The following is a 16,895-nucleotide window of genomic DNA, read 5'->3' on the forward strand; positions in this document are numbered from 1 at the left end:
CTGACCTTCTCTGCTGTCTCCATTTATGTCTCTTGACCCTTTTAGGCCACTGTTTACAGTCATCAGTTTGTGGAAATCTGCAGACACTGTCTTAAAGTGTGGGCTGCCGTGGCCCTTCTCTTTGCCCTTTCTAGACCCAGTTACACACACGAGATGATTTCCGCTCTGAGTGGCATCTTTTATATCTGTCCCCTTCCTCAGCTTCACTTCAAATTAGAAACTTTTCACTGTCCTCTCTCCAACTCATTGATCCTGCCACCTCTGACAATTTGTCATTGAACTAATTCATCTACCCAACTGTTAGTTTCAATTATTCTATTTTTTAAATACATTTATTTTATTACACATATATAAAACAAACTACACACAGCAGGGAGAACCATGTGACAATCATGAGAACCATGAGTTCTATACATGTTACATTCATAGTGGTTTGGCTACTTGTATTTGTCCAGTTTGAAGTAAGTCTCTTTCCTGTTGGGTCTAAATTTCTGAATGAAATTCAATATCTATCCTATCTCAACTCAAATGACTTAACTTCTTTATCTTGATCTAAAATGATCTTTTCTCCTAACCAACTAAACTTGATTGTAAAACTATACTATCTGGCCTTCAATGCCCCTCAGAGACTTGAGAAGGAATAAAACTTAAATTCCTGAGTGAACCAGCAGTGCGGGTTACCAGCTTCCAAAATGAACAAACTGACTTGGACGGTTTACTGCCTGAACAGTCACCCAACACTCTCTGTAACATTGAAGCCTCATCTTCGGCTTTCTGGCCCAGTATCTCTGCCAGACTTATTCACAGGGCAGGAACTATTGAGGACTTGCTTACCCTGTCTTGGCAGAGTGCGGCCATCAACTCTGCCTGCATCTAAGCTGCCCATTTTTAGGCAGATTGTGTTTGTGGCAGGAATGAGGACATTTTGCCTAGCGGCTGGTTTGCCACATTTGAAGCCACCCAATTATTCTATTTTTTAGAGAAGAGTCCTAAAATTTCGTTTGATTGTCGCACTGATTTCAATGTTCTGATCAAATTCATTGTTTGTCAATTTGCTTATACACATATTAGTCACATACTATTATAATCTTATTTTTTTAAATCCAGCACTAAAGATTCAGTCTCAGGACCATGCATAGGCCTGTTAATACACTTTATTTCACTCTTGGTTTTAGTCATATGATCCCAATTCCTGATGCATCTAGTAACTTAGACATACAGAAATTTTTGTAGAAATTCTTTTATTTTCTGTTAATTCTCTTCCTGGCAATCAGAATTCAAATAGGCCACACCAAACAGGTCCTATTGGGGTACTCAGAGGCTCAGTGTCATGATCTGAGATGTGATAATTATTTCCAAAATCGCCCTTACTCCTAGCACAAAGGCCTTAGTGTTTACCAAGGACTCTCCTACTTCAAGGCCCTAACCTTCATTTTCCGTCTGCCCAACTACAGGTGAGTGCCACCATTCCCTACTCTTGCTTCCTACCTGACTGGCCACCTTGAGAGACACATACAGTCCCTCCAATGGGACACAGAAGCAACACAAGGATGGGCACTCTAACGTCTCTTGTGAAGCTTGGTGCTTTGGGTCCTGGTGGGCTTCGCTGTTACTAGTTTTTCATGCAGCCACCTCAGGATTTGTGGGTACTACTGTTGCTTTAGATTCAGCAGTCATAGTTACTTTTAGCTGAAGAGGTATTTTTGGTTTTGTTTTTTTATCCAAACTGTTCATCACAGAAAGTAGTTGAAGACCTGTCCCAATCCTTTGAAACTCACTGTCAAAAAGGAATGCTGCTCTGACAACTGTATGCGGCTCAACAGTATCTGTTGTTGGCATTTGATACATCATAGAGGACTGCCTCTGCAAAGGGCTGCCAAGTGGTTACAGGAAGATTTCATGCTATGATCTCAATGGACACTGGAACATTGTCATTGTTTGTTTATTATTTGTTTATTATTTATTTATTTGTTGTTCTTGTTTTATTTTGCTTTTAGACCACATTGTCATTGTTTTAGCATCTCATCTATTCGACACGGAAAGAATTCATCTTTATGCATGAATACATGCTTCTGACTTATTAACTGACAGCATAACTATTTCCTAGTGAGTCACAGGTCATTCTAGACCCACCTGGTGGGAGACCAGGGAAAGACGACAAGAGGAAAAAAGCATTCTTTTTCCTGTCTCACCCTGCTTATAATATTTCTTGGCGCCTCTGGGCCTGGCTCTGAGCCACCATGATCCAATGTCCGTGATCACACTATCAGGGACTTTGTGGCAGCCCAAATTTAAAAGTTATGATCACCGAGCCACTGCAGAATCAATGTTATAAATTTCTAACTCGTTTGAAACAGTGCTTTGAGATGAGTACTCTAGGGTTCTCTGTCCACAGAGGGAAGCCTAGAGAAGTCTCCCACATTCAGCCGTCCAGGCACTCAGAGGCTAAAGCCATGGTTCAAAGGAGTCTAATTAACACGAGAGCTGGCGAGGCAAGCCTTGGTTCCTACTTACATGATGACAGCTTCACAGGTATACAGAATACAAGAACTGCTGGGCCATGGAGCGTCTATCTGTATTGCAAGAAGTCGGTGCCACAGACCTCAGCCTGCTTATCCAGAGTTTGGCTACTGACATGTAAAGGTATGGCTGTGATTCTGCTGCAGCCAAAACAGACCGTGGGCTGAGTATGCAAGAGCAGCCGTTGATTTACTGCAGACATTAGACAGCAAGAACCTCGTACACAGAAGGGCACACACTAACCAGAACAGCCAATGAACACAAAGAACTGTAGTGCAGTTAAAGAAGTTTGCCAGGATGGGGATACAGCTCAGCGCTGGAGTGCTTGCCTAACACACACAATACTGGGTTCAATACCTAAACAACTTACCTAAACAACCACCAATGAAAGTGGGAAACTCTAGCCTGAAGATCATGGTAAGGAAGAGTACATTAACATGCACTAACACCACAACTGACATTAGCTCAGTGGGGAAACACAAGGCCCTGTGTCTCATCCAAGCACGCTCGTCACTCACAAACACACACACACACCTGTGGCAGATTCCTCATATACCTACTTTTGCTTAATGGCCTGACTCCGACTCTTCTGGCGATGTGAGGCTGTTACAAAATCCACAAAAATTCCACCAACAGGGGTTCTGGAAGTGGAACCATTTGCATCTACGTTAAAAAAGGGGGAAGGCATTTTGTGACAATGAAATAGTTATTTCAAGCAAAGAAGCAAAAACAAAAAACCCACATGGTTGCATATAACAATCATACTCAACAATTTTTTTACTTGAATCTGATAAATCACACCAGTAAGAGTTTTAGAAATATTTATGAATTGTCATAGTGATGGTTTTATTGCTGTGAAGAGATACCATGACCAAGGCAACTCTTATAAAGGCAAATATTTAATTGGGGCTGGCTTATTGTTTCAAAGATGTAATCCATTATCATCACGGTGGGAAGCATGGCAGCGTGCAGGCGGACATGATGCTGGAGGGGCCGAGAGTCCTACATCTTGATGTGAAGACAGCCAGAAGGAGACTGTCTGTGTGTATCACACTGGGTGTAGCTTGAGCATTTTAAGACCTCCAAGACCTGCCTCCACAGTGACACACTTCCTCCAACAAGGCCACACCTCCTAACAGTGATACTCCCTATGGGCCAAGCATTCAAACACATGAATTTTTGGGGCCATACCTATTCAAACCACCACATGAATATATGCACAAAATAGTTTCCTATCACTATCCTACCTACTCTGGAAAAAAAAAAAAAAGGAAACCCTCACTCAGCTGTGGTTTCACTTTCTAAGACTCTATTTACCTACAGTTACTTGGAGTCTGAAAGTTATTAAATGAGTAAGTCAGTAATTGAGTAGCCTGATGAAATCCCACAGTGCCTATCTAGAACATGAACCACACCTCAGTTTGGTGCAGGTGGGCTATCTGTGCCCCCTGCCCCCAACTCAGTCACCTGACCTGCTCTGGGTATCACAGTGCTAACACTCAAGGAACCCTTACTGATACTGTACAGGACAAGAATAGCAATATGCATGTGCCAAAGAAGAACCATTAGGACCCTTCCTCAAGGACCACCAGACGGCACAGCACACACAGGAACTTGCCGAGAGCCTGAGCTGACCCCAGACCCCACAAGGTGGAAAGAGAGAACCAACTCCAGAACTATGTCCTTTGTCCCCACCGTGAACACCATCACAAGCATACTCTCACACACGTACACAAATAAATCAAAATTTAACAGAGTCCTTAAAATAAAAAGGTTGCTAATATCAATGGTGCAACAAATTCTCCATCCATGAAAATATGAACAAGAAATTCACGCCACATTTGCTGCGGCATCTTAACCTGCAAAAGCTTCCTTGTCGGCATGGCGGGAGCCTGACTGAGAGCGGACTGCATGGCACTTGTGTGGAGAACAAGAACAGAGAATGTGCTGGAACTGATGGCGAAGTGTTGTATCAGAAAGCACTTGGGGACAAGAGCTCAGCCAGTGCTCTAGCCGATGCTGCTCTTGCAGAGGACCTGGTTTGGTTCCCAGCACTCATGGGGCAGCTCACAGCTGTGCATGAGTCTCTGCAAGAACCAGTACATATGTGGTGTATATGCATATATGCAGGACACTCATATACATAAAATAAAAATAAAAATAAACAAACCTGTCAGAAAGCACTTGAGTTATGCAGGCTTAAGCAAGGGTCCACCCTCACCTGCAGGTGAAGAAGTTCAGTAGGAGGAGGGATCCCACCTGAAGCAATTCTTCAATTGCAATGAAATCAGGCTCTTCTGAAAGATGCCTGGTCGAAACTACATTCACAGTAGATTGCAGACACATGGCTGCAATCTTAGCACTCAGAGGCCAAGGCAAGGAAATTAAGGGTTGAAAGCAAGCCCGGGTGTGGTGGCACACGCCTTTTATCCCAGCACTCGGGAGGCAGACGCAGGCGGATCACTGTGAGTTCGAAGCCAGCCTGGTCTACAAAGGGAGTGCAGGACAGCCAAGACTACACAGAGAGACCCTGTCTCAAAAAAAAAAAAAAAGAGTTGAAGGCAAGATAGGAGATTTCCAAAGAAATGAAAGCGAACAAAAATGTGTAAAAGAAACAGCAGGGCTTAAACAAAGCATGGATCAACTCCGGCACTATATGCAGTGCCCTAATAGGGCACATGACAAAGCTGCCAGGGACTCACACTCACAAAAGCAAGTCACTTACACACGTTCCAGCAACTCAGTCAGAGAGTGCCGGCAAGAAAGATCTTGTGTGTAGATGTTTCCACCAATGCTTTATCTCAAGAAGTGGGAAAAAAAACTTGGAAGAAAGAGAGTTGGTACTTGGAGCTTTATTAACAATAACAACACATCTGACCTCCAGAATCGGCCACCGAAATGAAACCCTCAAGGTTGAATTTTTTTTCCCAAATTAACCTCACAGCTTTACCCGTTCAAACTAGGACACTGTAGCTTGACAAGACCATGTGCCTGACCTGCATGTGATCATAATTGACAAAGACCCTGATGGGGACACAGTTTGGGGCTGGGAATCACTAAACTGGTGCAGTAACATTCTCCAACGCTAGAATGGCTCGGTTAAAATCATGGTTGGCTGGAAGGACTGATAGTGTGGCACCAAGGACAATTTTAAAGTCCACTCAGGAGCCACTGGGAAGCCACAGATATCACTCAAGACAAGACAAGCTGAGGAACAGGATTTTAAGCACTCAGGGAAAAGGTAGAAGTCAGTCCTGAAAGCCATCAAAAGTATCAAGAAATGAGGCCCTAGAAGAACTTATGAGTCATCTACAGAGCACAGAAAGATGAAGATGAAGTAGAACCATCAAAACTGACCAACACTGTTTTAGCATTTTAAGTTGCTCAGATATTAAAATACAAAAGTGTACACTATGACTCACATAAAACAGAATTAAAATCACCCTCCTCACATTCCTTCATTGTTCATGGGAATGTAAACTGGTACAACCACTTTGGAAATCTATGGCGCTTTCTCAGAAAACAGGGAATAGGGCTTCCTCAAGACCCAGCTATCCCACTCCTTGGAATATACCAAGAAGATGCTCCACCACACAACAAGAACATTTGCTCAACCATGTTCATAGCGGCCTTATTCATAATAGCCAGAACCTGGAAACAGCCTAAATGTCCTTCAGTAGAAGAATGGATAAAGAAACTGTGGTACATTAACACCATGGAATACTACTCAGCTATTAAAAACAAGGAAATCCCAAAATTTGTGGATAAATGGATGGAACTAGAAATGATCATACTGAGTGAGTTAACCCAGAAGCAGAAAGACTCAAATGGTATATACTCACTTATAATTCGACACTAGTCCAAAAGGCACGCCCCCATGAAAGTCTTCACTTACCAGGAGATTGGGATAGATGTGAGGACATTCTATTGGGACTCTAGGTGAGAGAAATGTAGGAAAATGGGAAAATAGAAGGATCCAGAGGGTCCTAGAAACCTACAAGAAGACCATCATAATGGGTAGATCAAGGCTCAGGGGGGTCTGTTCAAACTATTGACTAACCAAGAACAATATATGCAGTAAACATCGAACCCCTACTCAGATCTAGCCAATGGACAAGTCATTCTCCACAGTTGTGTGAAGAGCGGGGACTGATTCTGACATGAACTCTGGTGCCCCATATTTGACCACTTCCCCTTGGTGGGGAGTCCTGGTGGCACTCAGAGAAAGAATAAGCAGGCTACCAAGATGAAACTTGATAGCTTATGACCATATAGTGGGAGAGGAGGTCCCCCTTGGTCATAGACCTAGGGGAGGGCAGTAGGGGGAAAGCAGGAGGGAGGGAGGAATAGGAGGTTACAAGTGATGGTATTAACAATTGAATTGTAATCTGATTAATTAAATCCTTTAAAAAAAATCACCCTCCTCATCACCAAAGGATTACCTCAGTAGCAACACTTTAGGGTGGTAGAAAGAAAGGCAACTTCCCATTAAAATGTTCTTCCCAAAATGTTTACAAACCAACTGATACTCCTTGCCACTGATACTGTTGGCTCCTAACACAGCCATTGACCGTCGTGGCCCAGTGATCTAGATTCACCTGAAGCTGCTCCTCCTTCTGACACAGGCATGTAGTAGCCTAGCTATGGCCCATGTCATGCATCTCACTTTAAAGCATCACTCTATCAAGGCCCATCAACACAAGATGGGCGAACAGACGGCCATAAGATGTGTTGGCTATGGGACTCCACACTCACCTACTGTTGGTTACCGCAGCCTTCTGTGATTGTGCTGTTAGTGCTAACCTCTCACTGCGCTTAATTTACAAACTAAACAGCTGGGAACTACCTGCAGCTACCGGAGTCCACTATTTAGGGAGGGAGAAGGGTTGGGTGTCTATGTGTCCACAGATGGCAAGAATGATACACTACAATAAGAAAACTAAAATATAAATACAAAATAGTTAAAGAGAAGAACTGAGTATAAATGAAGACTAAAGCAACCACTTATTCTGTTAAAAAAAAAAAAAAAAGGGACAAATAAATCAAAGTGTTATGTGTATGCTTCATCAGGACACCAGGATTTTCAAAGATACGATGCCCTCATTTTTGGCCTGAGAGAAAAACAACCTCTTAGGCTATCCTTCCTGATAGAAACGACCATCCCTCAATCTACCACTTTCCTCTAAGGATTCCTACAAGTTTCCTCTTTTTACTTATCAACATGTTTATTTTTATTGTGTATTTCTCTGTCTCCTCAATCCTTTTGGACATGTGTTTGAGTTTAACGAGTATAAGACACAGACCTGCTATCTTGCAGTTTTATAAACCTTCACCAGCCTGTGCACATAATCTTGCTGATCCCCAAAACAGGGAGACTGAGGTATAGTGTGTGGTTTCAGAGGAGACCATGTATCTGATCCAGACCAAAGTTCAAGTGTTGGCACTACTAAGACTTCATGCCATGCACATCTGTTCCAAGTAGACCTTGAGAGAACTACTGTCCCAGCTTTGAAAATGAGGAAACCCATCTCTGTCTTAAAGTCACAGATGTAAATACTGGGCACAGCTGACACCGCTGGAAAGGGTCATCACTTGGCACCATCTCACCAACAGATGGACATATGCCTTTTGGAGTTGTAAAAACTCTTTCAGACACTACAGTTGACTTTGGTACACTGCAAAAAGTATTTATCAGTTTCCTATAGCCACACCAAAAAAAAAAAAAAAAAAAGTAAGGTGAGCAGTTTATAACCAAATAAACCCCAGGATGCAGCAGAGTATTACCCTAAAACAGTCCTATGACAGCTATGGCTAGCCAAGCAGGATACGGTTTGCTACAAATGTGGCGTCATCTTGGCCAACATGGGTACTACTCAGGCTTTTGAGCTCCTATTCACTTATTTAATTATCAGTCTAGGTAGGTTGTGCAGAAACGGAAAGGCAGAGAGGTTAAGTAATGATCTGTCTTAGTTAGCATTTACTGTCAATTTGACAGCCTAGAACCACCTTTTTAAAAAGTCACAATTGAGTGACTATGTGTATCATGTTTGTCTGTGGACACGTCTGCGAAGGTTTGGCTTAACTAGCTGAGCTGATATAATGAGCTCAGCCCATACGGCTGGCACCATTGCCAAGCAGTAGTCCTGGGCCACCTCAGGAAGCTGGCTAAGCACAGGCCTGTGGTAAGTCAGACAGCTGGCTAGCAGGCAGCAGTCTTCCAGGGTTTCTCTCCCTGCTCCTACTTGGGTTCTTGCCTTGATGGCCTTTAATCATGACTGTGACCTGGAAGTGTGTGCCGAATATATTATTTCCTCCCTTAAGGTCCTGTGGGTCTCAGAACTTTATCACAGCAACAGAAAGAAAACTAGACTACTGCTCAAGACCACAGTTAGCCAATGCTACAAGTCGAGATTTGAAACCCCATTATGAGCACTACTAAACCCTGCCGGAGTTGCTCCTACAGCACAGAACATGGCTCTGTCACTGTACTCACCCTTCTGCTCAGTCCCCTGTACTGGCTTAATACTGAGGGAGCCAAAACCACAGTTATTTTCTAGGGAGCAATGTGTGTAAGAGTGACCAATTAATTTGCCAACTGAGCTAAGGAATAGATCATGCTACACATAAATGTAGGAAATAAAAAGGTTATTCATGAATCTATTATACAGATCTAAGTAAGCATACTGCCACCCCACCATGAGTCCATGGTACCAGAAAAATAAATCCAAAGTAAAATAAAACACTGGGTCTTTCCTTCTGCCAGGCCCAGTAGGCTACAGAACACTAGGTATCCACACTGCCCAGCACTTTTGCTCCCTCTGCAGTAGGCACCCAATCTGATTGCTGATCATGCACTAATAACTACCTGCTATTAGCTTTATTCATTGGAGACTACAAGACCATCCAATCTGGTAAGTGTAATACTTTCCCATGTTACCAATTGTGCTATTTTAAAAGAAAATGTTTTATCAAATGACACTTTTTCTTTAAATGATTTTAACATACTTCCATTCTCATAACTTATCATGTCCAGGTATCAAGAATTTTCAGAAAATACAATTTTAACTTCATAAAGAAATTTCCTTGAGAAAAGTTACAATAGGCACTATGCTACCTGATATGCTGTGAGTGCCACCCCAGGCCTGCTGGCCACCTCACAGGGCTGCTTCTGTAGAGTGGCCATGGGCCTCTGTGGAGCTAACAAGGCCTATCACCTGCCCTATGGGGCTAACACATAGCCCAAGCTTCCTGCCAGTAATTATGACCACCACTTCATCGGAATTCAAGGAGGGCATTACCAAGGGAAACAAGAACACGTGACTACAGGCTGGAAAGAGGCCTAGAGAGCAGGACAGTGTTCATGGTGTCCAAGGGGTGGCTACTGTCAGTTCACAGCCACCCTTAACACGCCAACGGCGGCTCAGGACTTGGGAGGCACGTGGCATAGCATCACCGGGTGCATCAAGTGCAGACTCTGCCCACCTCCTGGGAGTTTTCAGCAAGTGTCTGCATGGCTCACAGACTGCTTCCCCGCTCTGAGTGTCCCTTGTGAGTACCTGCCCAGGGCTCCTTCGCACACTCCATTCGACCTTGCTTCTGAAACAGCTTCAAAGACAACTCTCCAACCCTTTCGTTCTCCGCACTGATTGCCTTCTGAATTTCCTGTATTTCCCTTCTCTGGGCTGGGGGAAGCTCTTCCGCTTTCTCTTCCGCGTCGTGCTCGTTATAGCTGTCATCATCTCCATCGCAAACCTCAAAGTCATCTTCGTAGTCCTACGAGCAGTGTGAAGGAATTTGGCATCCTTAAGACACCTAAGTTCAACTCATACACAACAAGCATTACAATTTATAAATTTAAAGCAAAAAAAAAATCCTATAGCTAAAGGAGATTTTAATGTTGCTGGATTATACATTTGTAATGTACTGCTGCTTTTGTTTTTCTGAAAATGAACCACAGGATATAGGACCACGTATACTAAGAAGTATCGTGGTCTAAGATTGTGAAGGGTTATGCGGGCGTATACTTAGATACATATACAGATGTTTGAGTACTGTGCACTTAAAATGTGGTTAAACTGTAAAGCTCTTTAAGTACCAGACACAGTGAGGACAGGCACTGGTGGGAGTACAGTAAGCTTTGCACAGTAACAACCAGATCTGCATTAAACCTTACCAGGCATGGGCAAGAGAGAAAGGCCTATTGAACTAATTTTAAGACCACATTGTTAAACTGAGAAAATTTTAAATTTTATACATACTTCAAAATCATCATCAAAATTGGCCTGATATCCATCAGCCCCAGGAGCCTCTACGTCAATGTGTTCCTGTTCAGGTTCCTAGAAGCAAAAGTCCAACATGAAAAACAAACAAATAAAAAATGCAATCATAAATTTAACTATTGCAAATAGGTTGGAAATACGTGTTTTCTAAGATTCCTGTGATGCTGCTTATTTAAAAGTATTTACAACACGGAACAATTTTGAATTATTATAGGAAATGCCCTTGTAAGAACACACTACACTTTATAAAAAGCTAAAAGGGCGTTAAGCTTTCACCATAAATGATAAATGTTTGAGAGATGTTTATTCTACAGTGAACATACATGTGACCAGATACAGGACAATTCTTTCCAGTTCTATAAAAACGGAGTAATTCAGAGAGTGTGTATGAGAACAAATGCTACTCTGGGGGTCTCAGGAAACATTAAGCAACTGCAGTGAGAAAGTCAAACAGACGCAGGGAGAACTTAGATCCTTTGCAATCAGTCACTACATATTTTTATTCTTTTTTGTAAACCTGTTTACCAATTCTGATTCATACTGTTTCATGACTCCGGTTTCATGCTTTCTCCTTTATAAGTATCATCTAGGCTGACTGGAAGACTGAGACAGGAGGATCACTTGAGCCTGCACAACATAGCAACACAGTGAAACCTCATCACAAAGGGGCTGGGGGGTGGGCAGTACACTTACCACATAACTAAAACTTGGTGCCCTCCCTCTACAGATTACAAAGTACTGACTTAAGTCATTACCAATGTGGTGATTAACTATGTCCACTGGATTAGCCTGAGAAGCACTTACAATATTTACAAAGCACACCTCTGACAGTGTCTTGAAGCCGTGTGCAAAGAGTTATGAACAAGTAGGGAAAAGCGCAGCCCTCAGTGAAGGTGGCAGCGTTGGGCACGCCAGGTGCCTCAGAAGCCCGGAGCACAGGCTTGTTCTCTGCCTGCCCCGCTGGACTGAAATCTCTGAAAACAAGAGCCAAAAAATAAATCTTTCCTCCCTAACTTTCAGTCAGATGTTTTGTTACACTAGCTAAAACCTAACAGGACACTAGACAGTAATCTAATGTTGCGCCCACACTGAGCACGCTTCTACCTGTTGACCTCAGCATGACTATAATAAAGGCAGTGGCCGTGGGAAACGCTACCTTCGATTCCCTTTTCTTGTGCTCTTCTTTCAAAGCTCTCTCTTTCTTCTCTGTGTGACTTCGGCGCCTGTCCTCATCGTGGTGAAGTCCTACCCTGTGCCGCTTCTCTCTGTGTCTCTCGTCCACCTCCCTGTCCGTGAGCGTGAGCACACTCGCCTTGTCTTTGGTGTGTCTCTCTCTTTTCTCCCTTGTGCTGCTTTTCTCGCGGTGCTTCTTCTCCCGATCGGCGTCTTTCACCCGCTTGTGCTTCCTCTCGTTGTCCTCTTTATACAGCCAGTAGTGCAGAGGGTTCTCCTTACTGTCTCCATACTGCAGCTGTGAATCAACAGAGGACTACGTGTGCAAAGGGTCGCCGTGCGTAGCCCCATCCATGTGTGCTACAGTGAAAGAAACAGAAAGCCACACCCCTGGCCCTGCTCTCTCTCCCTCAAACCCTCACTCCATTGTCCTGGAAGGAGAACAGTCCTCACTCACACCAACACCAACACCACGAAGCAACATCACCTGAGCCTGCATGCCCTCTCGCTGACCTTCCAAACTGTCAAAATTCCTCAGGATGATGGTCTGGATGGCCCCTGTGTCAAGGCTTGGTCTCCATGGTAACACTGCTGGGAGGCACTGTGGACCTGCAGGAAGTGCAGCCATTGAATGGCTGAAGGGACTGAGGGCCTCAGCTCTTCCTGTCCCTCCCTCCTCTCTGTTCCCTGACCTGGGATGTAGGCAGCTTTGCTCCACTGTGCATGCACCTCTCTACAACATGGCCAACCATGTTCCAACTCTATGAATCAAAGACAACTTTTCCTTTTATACATTGCTCTCCTTGGATATTCTATTATAGTGACAGAAACCTAATCCAGACACACAACAAAACAAACGGCCTTTGCCTTCTGCCTTTCTGTTCTCTCACCTTCAGCACCACAGTGCTGTAATCCCTGATGCAGAGTCACTGTGACTGCTCCAGGAAACCAGGCCCTGTGGTAAATGCCAGCAGCATGTGCTATGTCTCCATGTACTAACATGGGATGTCACTTCCCCTTAACTGTCGCTGATTCCCACTCCAACAAGGAGCCTTGCAAAGAAAGGCTCTCACTTAGTCATCTCCTCATCCCAGCAGCACCACCAAAGACCTCCGAGTCACTCATGATCACCAAGCCCCAGCAGCTATGATGAAGGTGTCCCAGCTCTGATTCCATCCGGGAACCTTCAAGGCAGACCCAGGGCCACTGGACTCTGCCCCCTCCACTTCTCTCCCCCTCACCCCCTCGCTCGTTCCCTCCCTTCCTCCCTCTCTCCCTCCCTCCCAGGTCACCCTGATTCTCTGTGTCCTCTCATCTAGTCTGAGGACACAGAAGAGTCTCTGATCTCCTTCCTCAGTTCAACCCAACTCTAGTCCACCCTGTTTATCTCCCCCAGGGGAGTATTTCTTCAGAAAATATCTCTAAGCCTGTCGGCTTTGAAGGTAGTTAACTACCTAAGATCACTTGCCAAAATAAACTATGGAAATTAAAAAGCTAAGTCTAAAGGACTTTTATATACCCAAATAAAACCCAGACAACTATTTACATTACTGTCCACCAAAAAACAGACACATCTATATCATATTTGCACTTACTTGCAAAATAAAAGATTCCTCAAATCAAATTTTAAAAAACAGTAACATAAATACCTGCTAAAGAGCTAACGTTTTAAAGTATACTCAAGACTTGCCACTAGAAAGTGTTTGTTACACAATGGTAATTAATGGAAGGGTGGTTAACGTAAAACAAAGCAAACAAACAAAAACACCGAGAGTACAGGAGGATCGCTTCTACTGTTCTTGAGCCCAGGATGATAAAAATAAAATTTAAAAAGTGGTGTCCCGACATACTCTGTGTCAGCTGACACAAGGTGGAGTTGTCTGAAAGAAGGGGACCTCAGCTGAGGAACCGCCTCCATAAGGCCCAGCTGTGGGTGGTTTCTTAAGTAGTAGTTGATGGGAGAAGGTGGTAGGCAGTGCTGTCTACCCCTGGGCGCTATAGGAAAGCAGGTACGAGTAAGCAGGGCCCCGCCCATGCCTCGGCATCAGGCCTGCCTCCAGGTTCCATCCCCGCTTGAGTTCCTGTTGTATTTTGATGCTGGACTATGATGTGGAAATGCAAGCAGAATAAACCCTTTCCTGCCCAAGGTGCTTTTTTGGTCATTGTGTTTCATCAGAGCAATAGTGACCCCTCACTACCACAAAATGACTTAAGCCAATCTCCTTGTTGTAGAGAATAAACACTATGAATACACTGAAATGTCCCTCTGTGCCCTATAAATATGCACAATTACTATATGTCAATTAGAAGTTTAAAATGTATTTTAAAAAGCAAATGTACTGTAGTAGTTAATTTAATGGTATGGCCTAATAAATGTTTATTATTAGGCTTATAATTATTATGGCAGTATTATTTAGTCCACTTCCTCAATCAATAAAGACACAGACACCTGCTATATTTTAGAATAACCTTAATTCACCTGGTACATGGCAGACATCACCTCCTGAGCTCCCCTCCATCACCTCCTGAGCTCCCCTCCATCACCTCCTGAGCTCCCCTCCATCACTTCCTGACGTCCTCTCCATCACCCCCTGAGCTTCCCTCCATCACCTCCTGAGCTCCCCTCCATCACCTCCTGAGCTCCCCTCCATCACCTCCTTTCCATCACTTCCTGAGCTCCCCTCCATCACCTCCTGAGCTCCCCTCCATCACCTCCTGAGCTCCCCTCCATCACCTCCTGAGCTCCCCTCCATCACTTCCTGACGTCCTCTCCATCACCCCCTGAGCTCCCCTCCATCACCCCCTGAGCTCCCCTCCATCACCTCCTGAGCTCCCCTCCATCACCTCCTGAGCTCCCCTCCATCACCTCCTTTCCATCACTTCCTGAGCTCCCCTCCATCACCTCCTGAGCTCCCCTCCATCACCTCCTGAGCTCCTCTCCATCACTTCCTGAGCTCCCCTCCATCACCTCCTGAGCTCCCCTCCATCACTTCCTGAGTTCCTCTCCATCACCTCCTGAGCTCCCCTCCATCACCTCCTGAGCTCCCCTCCATCACCTCCTAAGCTCCTCTCCATCACTTCCTGAGCTCCCCTCTATCACCTCCTGAGCTCTCCTCCATTATCTCCCAGCCTCCATCCCAGGCCATGTGCTTCTAATAATTTCTATTTGTGCTGCCTCCCATCCGCGTAATCCCAAAATACTTGCTAAGGTTGTTCATCTGGGCATTTTTTCCATGTGGAACTTTGCAGTTCCTCCTCTGAGCCCACACGGCTCTTCCCTATCCGAGGCGATCCTCTTCCTCCTCCTCCCGCAGTTCCTTCTGCCTCTCCCTCCCAAGACCCTCCTCTCCCACAGCCCGCTGACTTCGGCCACACCTACCCCACTCTGCCCTGCCCAGGTTTAGGCCTTTTAGTCAGCCAATCAGGAATAGTTTCTTAGACAAGGTTAAAGAGCAGTACTTGGGGTGCATGACAGTTGCTCATAAACAGTCAGAATCTGGGGGAGGAGGCAGCAAGCGACTGACAACTACATAGCCCCAGACCACCCTCCAACAGGACACGCCATCTCCTCCTCAGCCAGGCGTGCGAGCGCTCTGCTGATTGGGCTGCGTACCTTCCGTTCTCGGTATCTTCTCTCTCTGTCGTCATCTTCTGTTTCAGGATCTTCATCTCTCCTTTCTTTTTCCTCAGTTCGGACTTTACTTACTAAAAAATACACCAACATACTGTTAATATTCCGAAAGTTTATCTTACCAAAACGGCTGCCTAAGGATTCGCTGTAGACTCACCACTGCACATGCGCTCATTAACTTATATTTTAAGACATTCTTCAACTAAAGCACAGTCTCAACACTCAGAGTAACAAGTGCCAGTAGCTAAACTTCAGGTGGACGAATATGGCAGGCTAAGACGCAGAGACAACTCTTCCCCCTCCCAGCATGTCTCTGAGACAGGCTGGTAAATGTCCGTGTCCCCTGGAGCTGAAGAGGGGGCTCACAAACACGCCTGACAGGAAGCTGAAGCATCCTAGTCCGTGGAGGAGGGAGCCAGGGCTGGATGTGGAGTACAAGAGAAGCCACAGGGGAGGCTGGGAGGATGACTCCTCCAGGTGTTGCTGCTGGACAGAGCACAACCCCCGACAGGACACCAGCGACCACTGACGAGTCAGGAGCCTACAGTTTGGAAACTAGCTCAGTGGTGGAGTCCTTGTCTACCATGTATAACAGCCCTGAATTTGACCTCAAAAGCTCCAATACTACAATAAAATTTACACTTTGGTAGAATACTTTGATTAAAGTGCTTTATTTTTGTTCACCCACAAAGACTAAGACTTATTGAGATAATAAATGCAAAAAGAACAAAACAAAACAAAACAAAAAAACAAGGAATTTCAAGTTAAAAGCACTAGAAAATAATAAAAAATGGTTCCTTTGTTGACTGAATTTTTTTTATTTTCATAGTAACAAACACAGAGAACAGGAAACTGACTTTCTGTTTCCTAACTCCAAAGCTAAAGCATCCATGAAAACCTGAGAGAGAGAAAAAAGCTTCAACAGTGAGAATCTTTAAATAAAATACAGGCCAAAAAAAAATGGCTCAGCAAGTAATAGCACTGGCCCATCCAGCCTGACAAAGCCCAGAACCAATGTACAAGCTGGGCGCAGGTGCACATGTCTATGATCCCACACAGGTGGGAGATGCGGAGAATCAGCCAGGCCTCGCAGGCCAGCTAGCCAAAAGCACATAACATGAAAAGAAGAGACCCCCATCTCAACAATAGGGAAGGCAAAAACCAACTCCTGAAAGTTGTCCTCTAACCTCCACTAGTGTGGCACAAATGTGCTTACACACACACACACACACACACAAAATCAATGGATCAATCAATCAACAACAACAACAAAATATAGCTAATAAGCTAAC

At 44.5% G+C, this 16,895-nt stretch overlaps 1 protein-coding gene across 1 annotated transcript in view; it reads right to left on the reverse strand.

Annotated features, from left to right (window-relative positions):
- Dync2i1 (dynein 2 intermediate chain 1) overlaps positions 1–16,895 on the reverse strand; it is a 55,129-nt gene that overhangs the window by 33,187 nt on the left and 5,047 nt on the right. Inside the window, exons 4-8 of the mRNA XM_051152484.1 lie at positions 15,586–15,677; positions 11,956–12,270; positions 10,779–10,856; positions 10,077–10,293; positions 3,081–3,183 (exon numbers count right to left, since the gene is read on the reverse strand). Coding sequence (XP_051008441.1) covers positions 3,081–3,183; positions 10,077–10,293; positions 10,779–10,856; positions 11,956–12,270; positions 15,586–15,677 — 805 coding nt within the window. The remainder of the gene's footprint in view (positions 1–3,080; positions 3,184–10,076; positions 10,294–10,778; positions 10,857–11,955; positions 12,271–15,585; positions 15,678–16,895) is intronic.

Source organism: Acomys russatus, chromosome 1, assembly GCF_903995435.1.
Source record: "Acomys russatus chromosome 1, mAcoRus1.1, whole genome shotgun sequence".
NCBI classification, from domain to species: Eukaryota; Metazoa; Chordata; class Mammalia; order Rodentia; family Muridae; genus Acomys; species Acomys russatus.